This window comes from Diuraphis noxia, unplaced genomic scaffold (assembly GCF_037042655.1).
Source record: "Diuraphis noxia isolate RWA-SAM2 unplaced genomic scaffold, SU_Dnox_SAM2 contig0004, whole genome shotgun sequence".
NCBI lineage: Eukaryota > Metazoa > Arthropoda > Insecta > Hemiptera > Aphididae > Diuraphis > Diuraphis noxia.
In genome coordinates this window covers 21,895,726-21,921,645 of record NW_028301714.1, presented here as the reverse complement: position 1 = coordinate 21,921,645, position 25,920 = coordinate 21,895,726, and the positions used below count along the sequence as shown (strand labels likewise).

At 28.8% G+C, this 25,920-nt stretch overlaps 2 protein-coding genes across 2 annotated transcripts; one reads left to right on the top strand and one right to left on the bottom strand.

Moving 5' to 3' along the window:
• Positions 1-1,155: 1,155 nt before the first annotated feature.
• Positions 1,156-20,017, bottom strand: LOC107161543 (uncharacterized). The gene is made up of 4 exons (XM_015507990.2): positions 19,918-20,017; positions 9,668-9,897; positions 8,415-8,584; positions 1,156-2,108 (listed from the first exon to the last, which is right to left on the bottom strand). Exons 2-4 carry the CDS (start codon positions 9,731-9,733, stop codon positions 1,736-1,738), a joined length of 609 nt encoding a protein of 202 aa, XP_015363476.1. The 5' UTR covers positions 9,734-9,897; positions 19,918-20,017; the 3' UTR covers positions 1,156-1,735.
• Positions 20,018-21,241: 1,224 nt separating this feature from the next.
• Positions 21,242-25,701, top strand: LOC107162136 (uncharacterized). Its single transcript, XM_015508914.2, has 6 exons — positions 21,242-21,960; positions 23,931-24,300; positions 24,364-24,562; positions 24,637-24,814; positions 24,875-25,218; positions 25,283-25,701. The coding sequence occupies exons 3-6, from the start codon at positions 24,536-24,538 to the stop codon at positions 25,499-25,501; spliced, it is 768 nt and encodes a 255-aa protein (XP_015364400.1). The 5' UTR covers positions 21,242-21,960; positions 23,931-24,300; positions 24,364-24,535; the 3' UTR covers positions 25,502-25,701.
• The last annotated feature ends 219 nt before the right edge of the window (positions 25,702-25,920 follow it).

Sequence of the window (25,920 nt, the reverse complement as noted above, 5' to 3'; positions counted from 1 at the left end):
GTTAGCCATCTATCATATTGCTAATCAGTTACGTACATATGCTATATAATTCCTACAGTCAAAATATTGACTAAACTTGAAGTTAATTATCATGTATTTTTAGTTATATAATATACAGGGTATTTCTGAAATGGTTGAGGTAACTAGTACCTATATGCGTACTCAGTGTGATGACCCAATGAAGATTTTTTTGACATTTTTTTCAATCTTCAAAACCTGGGTTTATTCAATTTATTTTTGGAAAATTGTCTTAAATGTAAAAATAAACATCCAAGTTGTATTTTTTGTAAAATGCTTATACGAATCGAGGTATCACATCATTTTCATGCTCGAATGGCCGACTAAAAAAAAAAAAAATGGTGTGCCACGTCGATTCGTATATGAGAAAAATTCAAGGTAAGCAATGGTGATAGTACTGATAGTTATTTGTTGTCGTTTAAATTTTAACATACACGATTTATAAACCCTGTGTTAATTATTAAATTATTATTATTAAATAATCATATTTAAAATAAACTTTATTTTTAAAATCAATTTGTATCTACAAAAGTTGTTCGATGTGACCCCCCTTAACTTCAATGCACTTTTCCATACGACGATGTAATGAACTTCATGTTTCTTCCAACAAATTTGGTGTTTGACGAATAATATCTGCTATACGTTATGAATAATAAATCGAAATTTTGAAATAAATAAAAAATTGCGGGCAATGGCATTATTAAAGTTCTAGAAATACGCTCTGATGTATAGCAAATAAGCTGGTTTCGATTGTTCATCTCGTTATTGAGCTGGTATTATACTGATTGATTAAGAGTTTGAAAAAGCTTATTTTTGTAAAATCAATACTTCAATATCTAATAACACTCAGAATAACTGTAGACGGTTTTTTTTAGCATATCTCATAATGTTGAGTCGAGCACAGGATATCCTACAACTTAGACTCTGCACTCGATCCCAATCCTGAAAAAAACTTAGACATAATGAATTTTAAGAAACAAACATAACTATTCAATCAAATATAAATAAATATAATATATATCCCAATTTTTTTAACTTATCTTTGTATTTAAACATTTTAATGTCTAAACCTTTTTGTAACTATAGATAATGTCCTTTGCTGTCGATATTATTTTTTCAAGATCAATAAAAAACATATAAAATCATAATGTTTACTTATACCTTTATAATATAAATGATAAATACAATAATATTTTTATACATTATTTAAGTACAAAATTTCACTCGTAAGTGTTAATATTTTGTATTACTACAGATAGTTTATACCTATACATACACGGAGAGGTGGATAGAGCGTGACTTTTTTGTAACCCGCACAGATTCCGGTATCAAAAATATAGTTAAAATATCATTTTTTATAATATATCATATACATTTTTCAAAATATCGTAAAACGTATAAATTATAACAACAATATTTTTAATAATATTATTTCGTCATTCTCTCCGTATTCTAATATGGGGGGTAATTTGGGGAGCAATAATAATGTCAATAACTATAATGGCAACAGGTTCAGATCGATTTCACAGCTGCTGCAGATATTTATATATAATTTAACTAACTGGAGATTTTTGCGTGCGGTCAACACGTATATACATATACATAATATTATTGTTTTGTACATAATAAATTATATAATAATATATTGCAGCGCAACAACTTTCGAAAAATCAAATAACGCGGAGGGGTGTGCACTATACATCTGCACCTTCATCCCTCAGACGGGTGGAATCAACGAATAAGGCGCGTAGGGAATGTCGTGGTGTTGGGTCGGCAGAGCGTACGCCGCGGCCGCGGGTGACTGGACAGCGTCGGCGCCCGCACCGTGCGACGGGGTCGACTGCAGCAGTTCGGTCATGAACCCGATGTACGTGATGGCCAGCCTGAGCGTTTCGATCCGGGACAGCCGCTTTTCGTACGCGAACGTGGGCACTTTGCGCCGGAGCTTGTCAAACGCCTCGTTCAGGTTGTACATGCGCCTGCGCTCGCGAATGTTGGCCGCACGCCGTTGCGCCAGCGTGGCCACCCGCCGCCGGATTTTCTTCGACGACGCCATTGACGACGACTTTTGCGAACTACCGCCGCTGCTCCTGAAACGATCATAATAAATATTATAATATATCCAACTCGATTTTATACAACAACAGTGCGGCCGTTGCCGCTTAGAAATTCGATAATATTGTCGCAGGACAAATTATATTAATTGTATTATAATAATACAAAGACAATAATGGTTGAATCTATTCTATTCTATTTAAATTATCTATTCTATTCTATTCTATCTAACCTTGTATATGATATACGTCCATAATAGACAATAGGCTTCATGGAATGGGCATTTTTTAATTCCCCCTCCCCCAACCACCCTACAAAGAACGAAATCGATTAACTTTTCTACACGAAAAATTGTTGAAGTTATTGATTATCAAAGCGTTTTTACTGCTCCAAAAGGTTTGAAAATCACTCCGTTCAAAATCTAAAGTGGACATATAAAGAGTCTTTAAAATGTACACTTGTCAAATGTCTTGTTTACCTATGGGTAGGAGTGCACTAAAAAAGTATTTTTTCTAAATTCTCATTTTAAAGATGAGCTCACCAAGGATTTTGTTTCGGCAACGGAAATGTATTACTTTTTTTTTTGTTTATGGTAACCATTAGTTAAAGTATAAATATTGGTCGCTCTACGTTGTCATAAACCATAAAGAAAAAACTTTATTGCTTGTAGTAGATTGTGGTGTATTATTATTATCTATTATATTTGTTAAAATTTTGTTTATTGTTTTTACATTTTGTTTTCCTGATTTAAAATTTATTTTATGTTAGTAGTATCACTCGAAATCAAAAAAGTGTTTCGTTCTCGTAGCATAACTTCATAGTTCATTCATCATTATATTAAAGATAATACCTAGTAGTTTTGAATTCTGAGCGAAGCAATAAATGTATTGATCTTATAGTAATGTGTGGAACAAAAAAAAAAAAAAAGATTAAGAAAAAACGGAAATTTTTAAGCAAAATCGGTTTTTTTCAAAATTTATTTTGGTTTAACTCTAAATACAAATTACTGTAGATTAAATGACATTTTCATTGAATCTTTATGTTAGTATTATATTTACATCATACAATTTTTTTAAATCATGTTGAGCTAATTATAAGCAAAACAAATTTAAAGTTTTTTTTTTATATTCAAAATGATAAGTTGCGCAATGCTTGAAAAAGGATCAATTGAATAACTTTTATTTTTATTAGGTATTAAAATAGAAAATTGCACAATATAAATTCATAGATTATTTATTAACGTTTTAAATTTTGTTTAATTCGTTATAATAATATGTCGATATATGAACATATACTATCCATATTAGCTAGTATATGATTAGGAAATCACAAATGTGATGAACTCTGTTTTTTTTCTAGTAAGGCGTGGTGTCATTAAATTCCTCTTACAATATTGGTCATAGTTTCATTAAATAATATTTAACTTAACACAATTAATTTGTATTTGTTATAATAAAAATTGTGTATCTGATCAGTGATTAGTAAACAACTTAGTTAATATTATAGTTATGAGAATTATCGAAATACAAAATAAAATGATAATAATAATAATAATATTATAATTAATACTTTATTAACAATGAAAAAAATAACTCATTAATTACCTTTTGGTATTAATTTGGGAAATTGAGGTTCTACTTTTAATAATTTAACCATAAATAGTTGTTTAAAATTAATGTTTATTAACTGATGAAATATGTAATTAATTACTAATTATATAATGTATTGTTCACTTAAATTAAATAAGAACTTTTTTAAAACGATTTAAACTAAAACTATGAATAACTTGGAGTATGATGTTACCCGTCTAAAGAAAACTTTACATAACAATGTTGAAAAAAATTTAGGCACCTATACCTACTAATAATTTTTTTTATTGTAAAAATAAATGTGCAAAAAATAAAAATTTGCTAATCGTTCTGATATATAGTAGCTAGGTGTCGAGTAATGTAGATATATATTGTTATCGAGTAACATACTTTATAGTACATAGTACACAGTGCCGGATTAACCACTAGGCACGGTAGGCACGTGCCTACAGGCGCCGCTTTTGAGGGGCGCCAAAATTTAATACATTTATTGAAAATTAGAAAAATTCTAAAAAATATTTTTTTGTTGTATAAATTTTATATTACAAAAAATATACACTATAATAAGTAAAATGAAAAATGAAAAGTAATTTTAATGATTATATTTTATTATCACCGACAAATTGTTCTGGAGAGCGATCGTTTTCAGTATTGAAATGAATCAAAAATTATTTAAGGTCTACTACTAGTGCTGAACGCTTAAATTCTTTAGCATTACTAATCATAGAAAGGGAACTCTTAAATGAAATATCATTTATTAATATAATAAAAGAATTCCCTGAATGTAAGACTAGAAAGCGACAATTTGTTTTATAAAATAAAGTAGTAATAATTAAAACAAATTTGTGTTGTTTTTTTTATGTATAAGTTACAAATTTAATTTAATCTAATTTATGATAAAATATTGTATTTTGTATATCTAAAGTGTAACCTAGTGCTAAAAAAACAATGTCTCCCAGCATCCCCTCCTAAATTTGAATACTGTGTTTACTGATAATAATGTTAAACAAATACAATATTATCTAGTATATATTATTAATTTTATAATCCTATGCACTTACGAATAATTAGTATATTATGTTAGGTACATAATATTTACATTTACTTTCAAAGGCCTGGGTAGGGTGGGGTGCCAGAAAAATGTTTGCCTACAGGCGCAAAATATCTTAATCCGGTACTGTAACATACAGTATAATACTATAATGGTATTAACACTTTTTACACCATTAATTACATCGACTCTTTTTGACCTTTTTAACCTTATTATATAAGCATAAGAAAATTTCGATATTTATTAGTTTTAGATTTGTGAGCGAAATGATTTAACAATTACGTGTTTTTTGATAACGTTTGGATCTGAGGGGAGAATTCATCAACCTTACAAACAACCATACAAATTTATTAATACAATATAGTATATACATGATTCTTCATAAGTTGTTATAGTAATTGTTGAAAAATATCAAATATCCATGGGTGCGATGTTTTAAATATTTTAAGCACAAATTTTGACAAATCTCATCAATTTCTCGAAAATGTATTACTTTACAGTTAAAATTTATAAAATGTTAAAGTTTTATAGTTAAGAATGGAATATGTATACCAAGGTTCCACGTAAGTAATTCATACTGTAACCATAAGTATAATATATATATATATATATATTATATAAACATAGTTCTTTTTAACTGGAATTTCAAGTTCAACTTTTAACGAAATTACATTTTTTAATTTTTAAACCAAGAATAACATGATGCAGTTATTAGGTTATAATTATTATTCGTGGTTACTTAGAACTTTACGATTGTAAATTGTAATTTATATACACACACGAATGATATTTTCAATTTTTTCGACGAAAATGAATTTAAAATGCAATGATATTATCTGCTAATGCCTAATAATAAAATAAATTACATTAATCAGCAATCACAATACCTATAATAGTATAATATCATAAAATATGCCTAGGAATATTATATGCTGACTGCAGACCATCTTCACTCAGAATCGTTTTTCGAATACAATAATTTCATATCATTTAATTCAAATCTAAAACATCTATTACAGTGACTTTTAGACAGGAGAGCAACTTTCTTGGTTTTTTTTTAATTATTAAGAAAAGTAGGTACTGAGTATTTTTTATTTTGGCTCCATAAACTATATATGAAGCTCCAAATATTTTCACTTTTCAGTTACCTATCTGAAAAAATAATAAAATTCAAAACTTATGCACTATATAAAGAAAACACATAGCTGAATTTACACTAAGCATTCATAGCTTTGCTCAGAATCTAAACTCAAATTTTATCGAATATTAATGTTATAAAATTTTAATACCAACATCAGCCGGTCAACAAATCTGATTTACAATAAAGTACTCAATTATGTAAATAATTTAATCTAATGATATAAGTTTTATCTATTTCAATTATTTAAAAATATGGTTTGCAATTAATTTTCAACTATTTAACTCAATTGTTTATTGTTATATTATATAAATATATTATACATATGGTATATATATATGTATATGTGTGTATGTGTTGTATCAGGGGCGTACTCAAGGGGGGGGGGGGGTCGTGATGGGGTTTGAACCTCCCCCATGACCTCACTAACCTATATTTAGTCTTTTGCGTTCGTGCACATAATTTATGCAATTTCATAATTCACATTATATATAAATATAATATAACTCACAGGAGCAATTTTCTAAAAAAAAATTTTTAAAGGGAAAAAATAAACAAAATAGGTAGGATCTATTTTAAATTGTATGTCAACATGCAATATACAACGATTACATGCATTATCTGTTAAGAACTGTAAGATTAGATAGGTAAGTAAGATAAGATTAGATCTCTATCAAACATCAATGTTGATAATCTATCAAAATTTTTAAAAAGAAGGTGACGAAGTCCCAGTGATAAAAAACAAAATGTTCACCCCCCACCCCCCACCCCATTGAAAACTCCCGAGTACGCCTCTGTGTTTTATAAAGACTTTAAAACATAACTATTTCATTATAATAGCGAAGCTAATGGCCCATAGAGTTAACCTTAACTTATTAAGTTATTAAGTGCCGTATAAACAATTAATATAAGAAAAGAAGGTTATATAGCGTATCTCGATATGAGCTTAATATGCCAAAATTCAGAAATCAATGTACAATTTATTTATGTTATAAGTATTTACAATTGTTGATTTAGTAGGTACCTACCTACTATGGCCTACCTATACTTTTATAGCATACGTGTAAACGTGTAGTGCAGCGTAAAACTGTTTTAGACCATATAATAATATAAAACATACAACAATATACGTCATACCTTATACATAGTATTGTTTATTTAATAGTATTAGTATAGGTGTCGGCATTATGTTTTGTAGCATAAATAGGTTATTATTATTATTGTTATTAAATAGTTTATAATATTTTCTCAGTAATAACAGCGTGAAATGTACCAACTAATATAGAAGTCTACAGAAATAATTGTACATATATATTGAGATACCTAGCTATTATAATATGTATAATACATGGGACGTGAATTATTTGCATAAACAGGTACTTGCCTTCGCTTCCCATCAAAAATTATTATTTTAACTTTTTTTTTATTTAATAATTATTGTATATAGAAATTTCGAATAATTGCAGTGTGCAGGTATCATAATATAATATATAAATATGTAGATTGTAGATTACTTCTTTAGAACGAATACGGTTCTATTCTTATCTCACTTATGTCATATTTACTCATACATCTCAATACCTTATAGACATATCTCATAATATCATATACGTAGTATAGACACTCTTGTGTTTCTATTGTTTATTCGTTTAATTGATAATAATTCGTTAAGTCCAAGTATTAAATATGATTCATAGTTAAAATATTTAAAAACCAATTAGATTGGATATTGGAACGTAATTTCCTGTCAATGGTATTTCTTAAATTATATTTTATTATCCATATGTTTAACTTGTAAAAAAATGTTTTGTCAGGTATTTCTGTTACATCTTGGTCCTGTGTATAATATATGAAAGTAAAATAGTTTTATAATCGATATGTTTTAACCATGTCTACAATATTTTATCCGGAATAATAATAAAATAAAATAAAATTGATGAAAAATAAATGAATGAATACAAATAAAATAAAATAAATAATTTATATAATGAATGAATTAATTAAATAATGCATACATTTATAATGATATTATGATAATATTATTATATCTCTTGATTGATAAACTATATAGTAGTAGGACGTAGGTTATGAGCAATACTTTTCCGTTTTTAAATTTCTAAGAAAATGTCCACCTACCTGATAGTACCCTATCACCTCTTCAAAAGACGTCTCTGGATGCTTAATAATTTATATATTGGTATATATAAATATATTGGTATACCAATAAATAAATAAAAAAAAAACTAGAAAAATAATATAGTGCTGAATACTGCTGCAGTTCTAAGCTTTTCGTACAATTACATGGGGCGTATTTAAGATAGGTGCGTGGTGCAATATAGGAAGGTTCCCTATTTTTTTTTAGACTGTTTTATTGGATTAATCATAAAAATCAAAAATCATATACTTATGCATTATCTATAAGCATATGCTGATATACTTATAGTAGAGTGCTATAATTTACTATAAAGTTAACACGGAAAACAACGATATAATACACATAAAGTGGTATCAGAAAATTGTGTATTAAGTAGATATATAAATAAATAAATTATAAAATTATTACCTGGTAAGAGCATTTTGAGTTATACTTTGTTGCTGAGAATGATGGTTATGCGGGTTAGGCCACATTTGAGATACTGTAGATGAGTGTTGGTGAATATGGTGATGGTGTAAATGATGATGGTGATGATAGAGGTGAGCATCCGGCCAACATTCATCGTAACTTTGACTATCCTGTTAACGTGTTATATATTTATTGTATTATTTTAATAATAAATTATATTTTTATACATTTATAACCAATACAGTTAGACCAGTTGCGTGTTGAAGGTATTATTTTGGAGCAATTGCTCCTTAAAAATTGTTGGTGGATGGGTGATCCCACTGCCACAAAATACCAAGCCACCTTAGAGAATAGGTATATCATACAAAATAAAAATATAGATTCTACGCATAGGTAATATGTGTCTTACTTAATATGTAACATACGTTCTACAATCTACAGCATAAAACCTGTTAATTATAGTTCAAAAAATTAGTACTTAGTAGTAAAAACTAAAAGTAGTAGGCTGTCGTTGGTCGGTTGCATGGCATTATTTGGAAAACGCAAATAAGCAATAATAGCTGGTTTAATTTTTTTTTTTGCTGTGATGGAAATTTCGTTATAATGTACAAGTGTGGTGCTCCTCACCAAAAATGAGTTAAACCAACTATATATAGTATTGTATTACTTGCATGTTATATAAGCAGAGTAATTGTTTTAACCATTATTAATTATAAACATTAAGCAATTTTAGGACTTAATGCACATCCAATAAGGATGAAAAAGGCCACAAACAAGTATAAATATAAGGAAATACCCTCTTAAAAAAATCTAAAAAACTTATTGAGATTAAAAAAACGATAATTTGTTAAAATGTTCTCAATAAAACGAATAAAATTTCATAATGACAATCTAAATTAAATATCATGGTAGGATTATTATTTATTACAATATATATTTTAACCGTTATCCATCTATATGTATAAAAATATACTGCAAGCATAATCACAGTTAACGAATTTAACCCACTGCAGTTTGAGACATATAAAAGGTAGGATTTTTAACAGGCTACAAAGTGCACGGGTTATAATATAAGAGCTGAATTCAAGATGCTTGCCTTATGATGAAATCTCATAACTATAGCGGAGGTCCTTTTTAAAATTACATAAAAAAAAAAAAAATTGTACTGGAAAAGTTATAATATTTTTTCATATTAACAACAACTGGATTAACTCTTAATTATCCTAGATATTTGTTGAAAATTGTTTACTTACTGTGTTCGTCAAACTTGAATCCCAAGTGGGTGTATGACCCGTAATTGCGAATCCGTTGCTCATCATTGTGCGGTTCTCCAGAATATGAGAGCAAGTACAGTGAGTTTACCGGGGGCGTATTCGCTTTTTGTAAAAGCTTGATATTGGTCCATCAGATTAGCCAATGGCGATGCAAGCAGGTGTTGGTCCGTTTCAACCCTCTTGTTGCCTTGAAATATTATTTTGTAATTCTGTAAAAATCATAAAAATGTCCAACTAAATTCATTACTTGAATTGTTGATAATCAGAAATAATATAATATACGAAGTATGGAAAGGAATGTTGCGTTTTTAGGGCATTTTAGTAGTGTGGTAGCCGGTAGGTAGGTATTTGCAGAATGAAATATAAATATAAAAACGATAAAGATCTATATAAGTAAAATTCTAATTTTTTTACAACCAACGTGTAATGTAAACACTGGTTATCGTTTGCGCATCACTATTGTTGATTTTAACCTTTTTTGTAAGACATTTGCGCATCGTTCGGTTTTTGGGTTATGGTTATACATCCATCATCTATCGTTTGCACATTGACCGTTTAAAAGACCCTACATCAATTTGCACATCAAAATTATTCAACAATAGAAATGAAAAAAAAAAAGCGGGTAAGTCGTGTTTGTCGCTCTGCTGTACAGTAGGTTACAAGTGGGTTACTGTAATGGATGGAATTAAATTTGAATCTAATGATATTATATCATTGTATACAAAAAACGATTCTGAGCGAAGACGGTTTATCTGTCTAGGATATATTATAGATTATTAAAAATTTTCAAATCTTAGTTTTAAAAAGAAAATTTTTTATGAATTTCTAGTTTGAAATAATTTGCGAATTTTCGTGATTTTTATATATGTTGTCAAAATTCAAACTTTGAATGCTTGTAAAAAAAAAATTGTGACTACGCATTTCTTTTATTTTTCAATTTTTATTGTAAAAATATATTATGAGCCTTGTATTAAATTTTCAAATCTTAGATATAAAAAGAAAATTTTTTTTCTATAGACTATAACTATATGTTACCATTGTTACCTACGTCCAATTGTAAAACCTGGGTAAGAATAATTTAAAAGGTATCCATATTTATAACCATATATTTTATCTCATGGATGTAATGAACAATGATTTATTAACGTATGGTCGTTGAACAATTTTGAACTACAAAAACAATGAATGAAACTAATCGTATATTTGGGCAAAAAAATGTAATTTCATCTATTATGACAGCAGTAGCTGATATATTAGGATGATTTATGACGTATATGAGTTATATAATATACAAATCCTTCTTTGAACTCTATATATAAAATGTTATATGTATAAAATAATAAATTAAGCGCTAGAAAATTATTTAATTTGTTACGGCATCAGTCGTGTGTCGAAACGCATGTCAAATTTAATAAATATTTTGCTAAATGAGGGTATTCGCGCTAAGCCTCCCTACATATTTTGATTTGTTCAATAACACTGTCGCCCTCCGTTTAACCGCGTGTTATGATATACGATTAGCATTACACCCTTAGTTGACTGCAGTAGCATCTGCCGTATCCTTTTTATATATTGTTTTTATCAAGTGTATATTACAGTATCCCCTCATATGTTTTTTGTGGAATAATGGATATTTTTATACATAAAAATGATTGAAACCGTATAACTCATTGAGAATTTCAAAAATGTTTAGAATATTTATGATTAAAGTCATATTACATAGTTATAGTCGTACCTATATAAATGGATGGGTTTAACTTGAACTTTATTTTAATTTTTCCACCAGTATTATTTTGTTTAAATCTTATGTTAAACAAATATTAATTTATTTACCTAACTTCTGGGTGATCGAGGAAACGTTTTTAATTTAAATAAAAGTAGGTATATATTCCAATAATAATATTAATATTTTAATAGTTATGTATAAATAACATCAGCTGTTCACTTGTTTGTCACCATAACTAAATGATTCTATACGACTATACAACAGTATCACGCTTGAAGCTATTCCCCTCTTACCAATATACACACGGTCTATTGTTATTTGGTATATTGTGTTGCCTTTATTAATTTTAATAAAATAATGCAATGCACCGTGATCTCAATACTTAATATTTAGTTGAGCGTGTAACGATATTGTTATATATTGCCCATGCAAATATAATAAATATTTATGAAAACAACTACATATACGCTTCTGCATGTAATGATATTTTAATATAACTTTTAATAATTTAGTATAGTATATTTTCTTTAATACAATTATTATTTTTAATAAATAAATATACCTAAAGTTTAAATTATATACTACCTAACTGAGTAAATACATCAAAATATAATAACATATTATATTATGCCCGATTTTCATGTAAATATTATATTGTATTTTATATATATTCGTTTTTTTAACATTTAAACTACTTTTATTTAATTATTTTTGATCAGAACAACTAATAATAATTCAAATTATAGCTGATATACCCATCTAAATGGTAATATAAATATATAATAAAAATACATAATTTCTTAATGAATTTGATTTTACCTCACATATTATAATTTATCACAAAAATAAATAGATTTCTGAATAGATTTATTTTAATGTTGAGCGTACCAATTAATTGATTGAGCTTATAATGATATGTTATTTTTGTGTATACCCGTGTACCTACCTACTAAATATATAATCATCACTAATGACTAATGAGTAATGAGTAATGACTATATATCACTGTTACAATATAATTATATTATATAAATTATAAGTAGGTACCTACATCTTTATAATTTATGGAAAATGTTTATAGTTTATAATCTTTCTTCAATATTCAGAATTTAGATAACTAGCTATCATTATTAATGTTTTTTGTACTTATGTAATATCTACTATAATTATACTGATATACTCTAAAGTTTTTTTCTTGCATGATTTTTCAAATTGCAAATTTACTAGTTTAAACTTCAACTTGAAAGTACCTTTGATTTTTAAACACGTGATAGTCAATATAGGTAAATATTATGATTTTATAATCTCATGTATCTAAACATTGTAAACATTACATGGACCCGTGCCCCGTGGCTTTTTATTTTACAAACTCGTTGGTAAATCAATGACAGGTGTTATGCGTAAATAATCACGTGTAAAATATTTATAACGGTTATTACAACATGAATACATGATACATGGACTCGTGGTACATACATGAGTTAACTTATGCCAATTAATAATTAAACGGAAATACTGAATTAGATAATATTAATACTCCATTAATAATGGATTATAAATCATTAAAAAATTAAGCCAGCTTGATGTTTATAGTTTACTGCGTAGTGCGTTAATACAGTTAAATGTATATAGAAAAGCAGAATACCTATACACATCTTAACTAACAAGGTTATCAATTTAACATCACTTTTTGTTTAAGTGTACCTAGGTTGGAGGGCCATAAATAATAAACATAATATGGGGAACATTATTGATGTTCTATTACGTGTCTTACATTTTAATAGGTGTGATATAAGATTGGGTAAATCAGATATTACTTACTAATTAATTATAGCTTTCCCGTCCAAGGCATTAAACCTGTGCCAAAAATTATAAATATATTTTTAAAACAAAGTATAAGTATATGCCATATTTTTACTATAATAGTAATATATATGTAACCAATAACAGCTATTTAAATAAAGAAAAAAATATTATTTTTACGTGAGTTGAAAAAAATTCATATTTACCTTTTTCTACGTTTAGGTTTGGTAAAAATAAGCTATATACAATATATACTCTTCAAACCTCTAGTGAGGGTTCTATTGATATTTTGAAAACGATTGAATATTTTTTGAGACTATTAACTTAAAATAAATTAACATCAATTCTAAACTGTATAATCAGACTTTTCCAGTAAAAAGATTTAAAAAAAAACATTAAGCTACCAAAATTTAGTATTTTTTTTTTTTTTTTTTTTTTTATTAGGGTTAAGGCTTCGACAACTGAGGTCATGAGCCTGAAAATTTAGTATTATGTGTGTAAATAAAAATGTCTATCCCCGGGGACCAGGACAAATTCCTAATTACGCCGCTAACTATAGCACTATTATATCGGTTTATCTCTTAGAGTAGTTTGAAATTTTCACAAAATCAGTCAAGTTGTTTTTGAATATTTATTAGCTCCAATTCAACTCTTATACAGTAGTGCCCAGATAGGTTAACAAGTACTGCAACTGCATGTACTATCTTGATGGGGCGGGTTAAAAATACCTGAAGTTACAGGGGAATTTATAACTTTAAAATCTACATTTTGGTCTATAATAATTAATTTCCGTGAACTACAGTGGTTAATATGTGTGTTGTGTGTAAAGTTATGGAATGCAGCAAAAATATTATTGTTTATAAAAACAATAGGCGATGGCCGATGTGTGGGTAACTTATTTTAACTGCATCTGCTCTCAAAATACTTTTGTGCTCCATTATACTGTCAAATATTTCATTTAAGATATTGTTTATTTTTTCAAGGCCATGATAGGACGATTTGATGCATGCTTTTACCTCATCTGTCGGAGTAACCAATTGCAACCATTTATATGCAAAATTCTACTATAGTTAGTAATATAATATATAATATGTAACCAATGACAACCATTTGTAGAAGAAAAATTTCTTATTACTAAAAACAGTAAAAACAGTCAAGAAGACTTAAAATATCTTGAAAATTTTATCTTACATGGAAAGTAACCTTCTTTGATGAAAATTTAAATTTTTGAACACCCCAACTAGATTCTTTATGTTCATACCAAATAAGATACGGAAGTAGAAAATTGACGTATTTCTGTTACCCCGAAAGGTGACGCCAGATATAAATAAAACCACATATCATTGTAAAACCAAAACTTTAATCGCTAATCACTCCACTGATGGAAACCTAAAATTATATTATTTGTATTATCAATTATCACAGAACGACAGAACAATTACTTATTAATAGTCAGCAAGACGAAAAATGGTACGACACTTGGCAGTTTTATGTTGAGTACCCAATTATTTCTAAACTTTTTACTTTCTAATGTAAATTTTTAAATAGTACCTAAATAATGTTCAATTCTGGTGTCTACGCCTATACAATATTAATTATTTAATTAGTAAATTTACATTTTTAGATTTTTAAATGTTTTTCATCGATTTTCTGCTGACAAGTGACATTTATATTTATTACAGTATAACATAACATATATAATAAAACATTTTAATTATGATCTACCACCTGGAAAAATTTCTAGATATACGCAACTACCTGACTATCCACTAGATATAGTAAATACTAAATAGGTATATAAAGCTGATTTAACTAAATAATTTAAGTTAGTAAATAATTTTATTTATTTATATACAATACTATAATAATCTATCAGTTAACTTCAGACACTACCTATCATATACTTAAACGTCACGATTTATATCATAGCTTAAAGGCACCAACTGAAGTACCTCATCGTACCTATTTGATAATATATTACTATTTTTTTTTTTATAATTTGTGAATAAAATATAATTTATATGTGAAATGCGAAACTCTATGTTATCAAAAAATATTTAATATCTACACCGCAAAATAAATATTTCACTATTATAGAAACAAAAAGCTTAGTGATGGTGCCTAGGTCAAGGCTTACTTATTAGATTGTACAGGTAATTGTTTTGCACTTATAATATTGAATTATGCGCACGCGAGTGTTTATAGAATACCATGCACATGTCATGCAATGAAATTGTGCAATTCCTTTTTAAATCATATACACAGCTATAACTAATAGCTTAGTAAAATAATAGAATAATAAACATAAACATCACAAACAATGTTTGTAACTTTCATAACAATAGTTTTAACAAGTACTAATAATCGAACTATAGAAATGCGCAATAGTTAATTAATATTATGGGTAATAAATATTATTCTACTCTTACCTATTAAATAAATAATTTTTTTAAACCAATTTGTAACAAAATCGATTTTGGTTTTTAGTATAACTCAACAGACGATGCTTGCAATTTTCAATTATTAGGTAGTTATGGAACAAAGACAGAATTTATTTTGTCAAATACTGAAATACTGTCGTTAAAAAAATGTCAGTGTTTCCATTTTTAGATTCTGAAGGGAACGATGAGTGTATTGAATTTTGTATTGGTTTTTGTTAGTGTCTATAATAGTAATATCTCTATACACCAACATTAGTTGGAAAAAATACTACAATTTTCAATTTTCAGGGTGGTTTCGGATAGAAAATTGGTCTAGGTGGTATTTTTGAGTAATAATAATTCCTATATTTTTCAAAATAATCAAGAAAAACAAAAAAAAAAAATAAGTAAAAAAGGGAATGTTTACACAAAACGAGTTTTCAGCCAAATCGAATAAAATTATTTTGGTAGTCTAATATATTAATACAACATATAACATAAGTACTTCGTAGAATATACTGGCAGACCGTCTTAGTTCAGACTTTTTCAGAATCATTATTCGGGTATATAATATCATTGAATTCAAATTTAGCACATATCCATTCAGTGCCGTAGCTAGATACTAGTGTGCCCCGGTGCAAATTGGTGTAGGTGCCCCATAATTTTATAACATAATTTTCTTTTTTCTTTGTTGTATATTTTAGGTCATGTTATATCAGATAATCGGTAAGGGCGTAGGGCCCTTTCAAGATCAAGTGCCCCGGTGCATTGCACCTGCACCTGCACCGGCGGTTTCTACGGCACTGTATCCATTACATTGACCACACAAGACATATTATGTACAGCAGAGCGTGGTACCTACCAACCTACCCATCTTTTATTTATTTATTTACGAACTTATCTTATAGTAAAAATATATGTATAATGTAATATATTTTTTAATGAATTATTTATTGGATTATTATTTTTTTTTTTACGTGTAGTAGATAGTGATACCAATATAACTCGTAGTACCTATGTGAAATATTATAAACCCTATAAGTCACAGCTAACTGCCAACTATCTATTATTGAAAATTTAATTTACAAAATATTTAAGTAGAAGCTTGTTAAGTCAATATGACATATTAAGGACAAGGTAGATGCATTGGCCAATCAAAACTCAGTAGGTATTGAAATTGAAAATGAATTAAATTAAGTTTTATAAGCTTTATAATATAAGTTCAAGATTGTACCTAAGGTTTATAATAATATTAAAATGAAAAATAATCTATATATAACATATCATTATATCATATATTAAGATAATGCAACCAACAACATATATGGACATTAGATCAGTGTTTAAATGTAACCTGCAGCACCTTAGCATTGGATACCACAAAACTATATGACATTGTCTGGAAAAATAGAGAATTAACAATACTCCATTCATGGAAATAAATGGCAACCTCCTCAACTTCATAAAAAACTTCCTAATAGACCAAAAATGTAGTGTAGAAATCTACGACAAGATCTCATCAATCATCTTCCCATATAATTGAAAATTGACTAATACAACGAGGGTCTGTACTCATCAGTGTCAATCTTTTTCTGGTAGGTTTAATACTTTAAATTTAAACGATATATGAAAAAAACATACCCAAACCTGTAAAGTTTACTCTCTTTTCTGACAACTGTCAAACGTATTGTAGCAAATCACATATTAAAAGCTACCCTTTTCCTCTAACAAGCACTTGAATCTATTTTCAGATGATTTTCAGAAATTGGTTTAAGTTTTTCGGTCATATAAGATTCCCAACCAAAATTTAATTTAATGAATTCACAACTTTCTGTTAAAAATAGTATCTGCATCCTGTGCTTCTAGGAATTAAAATACGAAGGTCAATTAAGAATTTATACGATCAAAATGCTCGAAAATAACTCCTGGGTATCTGACACAAAAAGTCTTTCTACAATCTACAAAGCATTTATACTTTCAGCCATTGGTTATGGAAATATTATCTGCAATTCAGCAAAAAAAAAAAAAAGACACAGTTAGGTACTCTGGATCCTATCCATGATTTAAGTATATACGTTTGGCCACAGCAGTAGACTTTAGAACGAGTCCTGCATGTTGATATAAATAGCATACTTTTCTACGCGTGAAAGTTTCCCCTCCACTACAGATGCCAATCATATTCCAAAATATATTAGTGCTCGAATTGAGTGGGTGGGGGTGCGCAGGGGGACGGAGCTCTCCTACTATTTAATTTTTTTTTTGGCGCATCCCTGCTATTTTTTTTTACTTAGACGGGGGACAGTACAAACTAATGTCCGAAATAATTTTTATTAAAATATGGATTTTTAATTTATGTCAATTATATAAAATTTTTACTATTTTTCATATCAAAATTATTTTTTAAATCATAGTTTAATAATTTATTAAATCTTTTCCACATAGTTTAAGATATATATACGGTTCAATATCTACAACCGTGCTTTTCTACGGTCCATAGAATAGATATATGGTGCACAGGTACAAGTGTGTGATGGACGATGGTATACTATAGCCATGACAAATTTTCACGGGACTATCTAAAAAAATCGTGTTACGTACATAGTGTAAGATCTTACTTTATGGTTCTGAACGAAATGTTATCAGTTTCAGTTATTACTGTTATGATGGTTATCATTTATCGGTGTTTTGAATTTTTAGATTTTGCAATGTATTCAAATTTCGGCTTTTTAAGTAATTTTATGTTCAATTAATTATTAAAATTATTATAATTGAAGACATTAAAAATATTATAATATGTTTTCTTTACAAATTACACATTCACACAGACCAGAACAAGATTATAACAATAAAATTAGTATTTTTCATATAATTAAATCAATTTAGATATTGTTATGAAAATATATTATATTTGGAATTTAAATATGTGTAACTGAAAAGTGGTAGATATTCAAAATGTACGCAAGATGGGTGATGGGGAGGGAGTGTGGGGGGCAAAGCCCCCCACGGTTTCTGGTTTTGTGTTGATTAATTGTGCACTTGGAATGCAATTTTTAAATCGTTGGATTCAGCTCCTCTACTTAATTTTTCCCAATTCAAGCACTGTATATTATTTAGATTAAAAATCTATCCGAACACATCTTCAACCTAGCTATTGGCTATTGCCCACTCGATTCATAATATTTGATTACTATTAACTTTATAACAACGAGTGAAAATTAAGCCATCCAATCATAATCACTAAACAAAATTCGAGCTCCTGTCCCGGGTCCCGAGTCACCAAGAAATAATACTGAATCGACTGAATACTGTAACCATAGAATAGATAATTTTAATTTAATAAAATTTAAAAATTACTGCAGAGGAAATTTTAATTTTTTTACGTTTTGTCTTTAAAATTAGTGACATTTTAATAAATCGTGTTTAATCCTTATATTAACTTATTTATTATGGGTACTGCGTAATATAAATAAATAAGTGAGTACTAATTATATAGCATAAGTGTTACACTATTATTATGTGTTAAGCACAGTCGCACAGACATACTCAACTTTTTTTAAGTCTATGGTTTTAACTTTTAAGTAATAAATTAATACCTGACTATTATACATTTGTAATATATACATATAGTCCGCGTTAGAATTTAATAAATGCTAGATGGTAACACTTATTACATATTTAATATAACATTTTATTGTTGCGACTATAGTGATACATGAATCATCAAGTTATTCGTATTTTTTTCTATCGAATAAGGCAATTAGAATTAATTTATGATAGAAATCCTGATTGTTATTCCATATTTCCAACACTATAATGCTTCGTAATAATTTGATAAATATAACTGCTCATTAAAATGTTAAAATGTATAATGGAAATATTTTGGAATGCAGAAAATTTTTTTTATCGATATAAAATGAATATAAAAAGTTAACTACTAGCATATAACTTGAATTACCATGCATAATTTTTTGTATAATATCTATCTTCTTACATATATACCAGCTCGTTATTTTCATTATTATTTGAAAAATCTTATAAATATACAATAAAAACATGATATTGTAATTTTAAACTTGACATAATTTTATTTATATTATTTTTATAAACATATAAACGATTATGAAATAATTTTCACAGCATATCGTCAAAAAAAATATTTATATTTTATATGCCTGTAGGCTATAAATTATAATACATCGATACTTATTTATAATATTGTGAGACTCTGGCAAGACAAACATATAATATAATTATAAATTATAATAGTTAGAGGTACTTACGTTAGTATATTCATATTTAATACCACTGTTAATATTGATCAAGTAAATAATACTATTGAGTATTATTACTACTCAGAACTCAATGGTAATACTTAATACTGTAATAGTTAGACTGACAAACAAATACTTTATGTTGATTCTACGCACAATTTTATAGGTTCGTGTAATGAATGGCTTAATGATATTTGCGGACTTACGGTTCGTTTTTAAATTATGATTAATTACATTTTTAGGAAAAAAGTACGTTTTGAATCAAATCCACTATGGCATTAATATTTGACGGGTATGTAGCTATCCAGTATATTTTATTTTTTTTATCGAATCATATTATGTATTTTAACGAGTTGAGAATGATGGTGCAAAAAAAATTTATGAGAACTATTATTTTGGAAGTTATAGACTTCCAAAGTTTGCGATTTTACGTTTATACAGCGTCTATAACGAATTTTAATTTTTTTTTCTACATAATTTTACATAAATTAATAAACAATATCTGTTTCTTCATCATTATTAGTACCGCTAAGTTAAAGTAACATACCTAAGTATATTAATATAGCGGCTTCCTTCTCCTAACGGCTCCGGTCGCCAAACTTAAGGGGCCCACTTCGACTTCCAGCTCCGGGCAGTAAACTACCAAAGGCTAAACAGTCCTATAGTTAAAAAAAAGTTCGATTAAACAACTTCGTGTGGCATTAAAATAATGTTACACGCATACGTATAAACGTAAAATCACAAAATATGGAGTCTTCCAAAACAATGGTTTCCGCAATGTTTTTTTTTTGCTCCATCGTTCTTAACTCGTTGGAATACGTATGATTCGGTAAAAAATCAAAAAACACGCTGGGTAGTTAAAGTGAATTTATGCCAAATATTTTATTATTATCACATAGATATTAACATAATCTACGTGATTGAAACGTGTCCCGTAGACGCTGCAAAAGTTTCATCGTCTCGCAAATCGCAATGGTCTACACCGTATAATCTCTGCTAGAACTATAAATAAATCGACTTTTTGTTTGTAATTGTTTAGTTAATTGTTACGAGTAAGAAGTGAATTACATGTATATTAATGTGTTATTTGTCATTATAATATGAAAGTATGGAGGAAATGAAGTGGTAAATAAAACCCATCCCGTCGTCCAAGAGCATTTTTGACCTTACGTTTGGCGGCATTTATTTATTTTCGGCTGCCTACACTGTCGCCGTTCCAGGGTTACGCCATTTTTCGTTCTGCCACTGAACTCTATATGTATAGAGTTCAGTGCGTTCTGCTTATCACGCTTATCATCATTCGACGGAACGGGAAGCGATCGAATTAATAATAGGTACGTAATTTTAATTAATAAAACGACTTCGGTGGCCAGTGCCCAGTGCTGAGTGCGTCACTCGTCGTGAGTCGTGACCGATCCGAGTGCAATTTACCATTTTGTCGTTGTCCCAGTTTATCGTCAATGGTATTTTTTTTACTAAAATACTATTAATTCACGAGCGTGTTGTTCCATTTTCGCCGTTTAACGACAACGATGACGATATCCCTACACGTTAAACGTGTAGCGGTCGTCATATTGCAGTACAATTGTTACTGTTGGACTTCGGACGTCGTGTCGTCCCGTTTCAAGCGCGTGTTTAAGTGGTGATTGTTATTATTGTTGTTTACCACGCCGACACGCGGCGGCCGTCTGGGTTCGCGTAATCGAAGATTGCCGCAGTGCGCATTAAATAACAGCCTTTAACGATCGCAATTAATTGTGTACGCGTAACGTGTTCGTTTTCCCTTCCGCCGTGCCTTTCGTTTGTTTTGTTTATTTGTTGTTCGCCGTGTCGTACGTGGGTCGTATAGACAGTGGGGAACGCGCAACCAGTCCGCCAGAACCGTACGCACAGCCCCCTTCCCCGTACCCACCGCGTTCGGTTGCGTAAAAACCGTATAAATATCTCGGCTCGTCGTCGGACGAGCACCAGTTGTCAGTCGACGGTTGAACATAGTCGTAAGCCGCTACGAGTGCAGAGGTATTCTTCAAGTCGTGTGTTTTCGTTGTATGGGTGAGTGTCGACCACTATAATAACTAATGTCCATATATGTATTTATCGCAAAATTATCACGTAATACTCTTAAGAAGAAGACGTGACGGTGCGATGCGTCGTTTGTACAATAGAATCATAACAGTTACGGCTTTGTCGGGCTCGACAACGCGAAATGTTTTGGTAATATTTGCAACTGTACGACGTTGACCACTGTAACTACCAATGTGTAGGTGATAAGTAATAACATACCAACCTATATTATATTCGCCGCTCTAAGCGGTTTTCTTATTTCCGTCCGTTTTCGACACCTACTCGCACTGGTCTTGGCCACCACAAGTTACAATTCGTTACTGACTTCCAGTTACCGTGTCCGACCATATTAATATTCATAGTTTTATACCTAATAATTATTATAATTGTCGGGCAGGTAATTACGTACCGCTGTCACGGACGTACGTAACTGTGTCAATGTTCCCACCCGTATTTTACCACCCGAACGATGATGGGACCGCGAAAGAGTGGGTTCGAACTCCTTGGCCCAATTATAATAAGCATTTCAATCTCTGGTTCTCGCCACGGACTCGCTCTTTCCAGTACCGTTCGTTGTACACTTCAACAGTTATTGTTTGTACGTGCCTTTCGATATTTTTAATAATATATTGTGTCAAATCGAGCGAGTATTAATTAATTTCATTGAATTTGACCCGTACCCACACCACCAAACGTGTTTTGTAGAATTATTGTTATTTCCAGTTAGTTATTACTAACTTATTCCGAGCTGCGAGTTTCGAAACTGTGGCGTGTCGAAACGATTATGTGATAAAAAAATACATTACGTTTACAGTTTTCTATTACTATTTATTAATCGTATACACTATTACCAATGATTTTACTCAATTTTACTCAATACTTATCAATGCTTAATATTACGCATCATTTGTATTATGACTATCATAAAGTAAAATTTCGTTTAGAGTATTAAATTGTATTTACTTCTATGAAGATTTTTTTATCGTCTTGAGCTGTAGTTGGAATTTAATCTCGTTTCGTTTTAACTTCTTTTGATTGAAATAACGCTGTAATAGGTTATTTCCGTCTTTATTTTTCTACGAAAGATATTTTAACAAAAACTGAGATCTTTTATACAAACCTAATGATTTCTCCTGAATAATTTATGAGTGGACAATAATATATATTATGTGCCTATGTTACTTTGTTTAATATTTTAATGAATCATACGTTATTAATAGATTTATGAGTGATATCATAAATGTTCAATTAATCTAATTTATTTGTTAATTGTCGGGTATAATTTATTCATTGTTAGGTTCAAATGTATAAAAATTTTGTTTTTAAAGCTTATTTTAGTTATTGCTGATTTAGTATTACATCATAATTCATTTAATTTTACTTAAAATGTATAATAATATGCATCGTACTATAAGCAGCACTGATTGTGGTAAAATAACATTTATCGATTTTTTGAATAATTTTTCATACAAATTTATTATGATCTTGCATATTTTTTTTATAGTTACATTCTTACCATTACCTTTATTAAATTTATTGCATTATAGAATATACCAATATACCTACTTTGATACCATAATTTATATAATTAATTAAGTACATAATTCATAATATATAAGTTTATAGTATGTAACATAATACAACAACAAATTTTATGATGTCACAATAATTTAGTTGCTATAAATATTATCTAGGCAACATAAAAAATGTAAGACTATTGAATTTTATTTTGAATACAACATAACCCTGCTGCTTGTTGTTCACTTACATAATATTTTTTAATTCATATTTTTAATTTTGAGCATTATTATTGTTATACTCCTATGACAAAATAGACATACAGGTTTTCTTTAATTCATTATTCATTTCTAAAATATATAAATCCATGTAATCTATACTGATAATTAAGGTCAGTAAATCTAAGTGCATCTTAACATTGATTTTATTTATGTTTAAAGAGCGTGAGAAAAAATTACTAGAAGTAGAAGGACCTGTTGGCGCTGCAGAAGACAGCTGCTACAGGGATGAATCCAGCTACATACCAACAGTCGGTAGATGGGGAAACGAATGGCCGAGTTGACTCGAAACCCGGCCTTCTCCTGACAACCACAACGATGATGACGAGTATACATTTTGGCTGAACAATGGCCAGAAAGCGGCCGACTGGCCTATTGGTCAGCCTGTGCCTTTGCCGAAATGGGGTAGTTCAAGGCCACCCCATACGGTCAGCTCGATTGAGGAATATGAAGAGCTGACTAGACAATTTGAAAATGAAGTACAGATTTTACTTCAGGCATATAATTATGATTCAACAACTAACTTCATAAAGTAAATAAAATATTAAAAAAATGTACTTATGATATCAAACTTAAATTATAATTAATTTTTTAGATTTTATAATGAATACAAAAATGGGAAAAGTGATACGCTGGAGAACTTCTTTCGGGAATATAAGCCACCATTAACTAAAAATGCAAATACCTGTGTTGGACTTGGTTTATTATTGATTGGGAAATTAGCATTGTTAGAAAAGAGATTTCCTGGTGTTAAAAATAGTCTTTATATGGTATCTTGTGAGGAATCTATAGAAGTAAGTTTTCATTTTATGCAAATATAAATATGTAGATTTCTACTAAAATCTTAAATTTGTTTTCATATACTTAGAGCCATGAGGGATACATAAGTAATGACTACCCAGACCCATGGGTAAGTGATAAAGAACATGTAATGGTTGCAATGCAAATTAAAATCAACGGTCGTAGTGGTGTGATATTGCTGGATCCTGGTTATCAAATAGGTAGAGTCATAACTGTAATGGTTGATCAACAATATCCCCATACCGGTAAATATTTTGACTTAAATTATGTTATTTATTTAAACTCAAATATGTTATATTTATTAGGTCGTTTTGTGCCATCATCCTGTCCGCAAAAAGAGTATTGTTATCAAACAATGGTTGGTGAAAAATATGTGCAATGGTCTGTATGGAATGGATCACCGAAACCAGAAACTAACTTGGTATATATAGGGGCGTCTTATCATTCACCAGTGTCTGTCACTGAACGCCGAAATTTGGTTTACAACTTTAGAAGCTTATTGGCCACTGATAGAAAAGGTCATTTGCTGGCTGGTGTCTATTTCAAAGCAGCGCCACAGTCCACATTTACATTGTTTTGCGATGATGACCAAGCTTCAACAATTAAACACCGAATTAAAATTCCATCTGCTAAATTTATAACATTACATGTAAAGAAAACTGAATTAAATATTAAATTGTATCCTATTTATTTAAATATCAATATATTTTTAGGAAATCGATAATGATGTTGAGAAGATATTAGATACAAGTAGTAAACATCTCAAGATGACTAAGATTCAGTTTTGTAACATATTATCTGCACTTGCAAAAATATTAGAAGATAAAGACTTTCTTGATCAAATGTGTAAGATTAATGATGATATATACAAACTTGGAGTTGATGAAAATAACAATAATGAAGGCGTTAATAATTACAATTTATCCGGTTAATTTAGCATTAACAATTTCATAAATATTATTTTTTTCTATTATGTACTTTACTAAATTATTATTTTCACATGTGGTATTTAGATAGAATTTTTTCTAGTTAAATATTTTACAGAATTTTTTTTTTAATTTATTATTATTTTAGTTATTCAATTGGACAAGGAAAATTTGATTAGAAAATAAATATTTTTTTTTTGAAGAAATTTTTGTTTTTTATTTATATGATTATTATAAGTTCAAACTATAAGCTAAGCTTTACCAGCAAGAATCACTAATTAAATTCAACAAAATCAATTAATTGCTCACATATAAAGAATAGAAAATAAAAAATAGTTACCTAACATTAAAAATGGTCTAATCCTATATCAAATCATAATAATTCTTATAAAATAATTAATATTACAATATTAAACATATCCTAT

What these genes read in the sequence shown, in the direction of transcription:
- LOC107161543 (XM_015507990.2), bottom strand. Translation starts at nt 9,733, where the DNA reads ATGATGAGCAACGGATTCGCAATTACGGGTCATACACCCACTTGGGAT. An exon ending in ATTCAAGTTTGACGAACACA is followed by an intron (nt 8,585 to 9,667) that starts GTAAGTAAACAA and finishes ACACGTTAACAG; the next exon opens with GATAGTCAAAGTTACGATGA. An exon ending in ACTCAAAATGCTCTTACCAG is followed by an intron (nt 2,109 to 8,414) that starts GTAATAATTTTA and finishes TGATCGTTTCAG; the next exon opens with GAGCAGCGGCGGTAGTTCGC.
- LOC107162136 (XM_015508914.2), top strand. Translation starts at nt 24,536, where the DNA reads ATGGTATCTTGTGAGGAATCTATAGAA. An exon ending in TCAACAATATCCCCATACCG is followed by an intron (nt 24,815 to 24,874) that starts GTAAATATTTTG and finishes TATATTTATTAG; the next exon opens with GTCGTTTTGTGCCATCATCC. An exon ending in CTAAATTTATAACATTACAT is followed by an intron (nt 25,219 to 25,282) that starts GTAAAGAAAACT and finishes ATATATTTTTAG; the next exon opens with GAAATCGATAATGATGTTGA.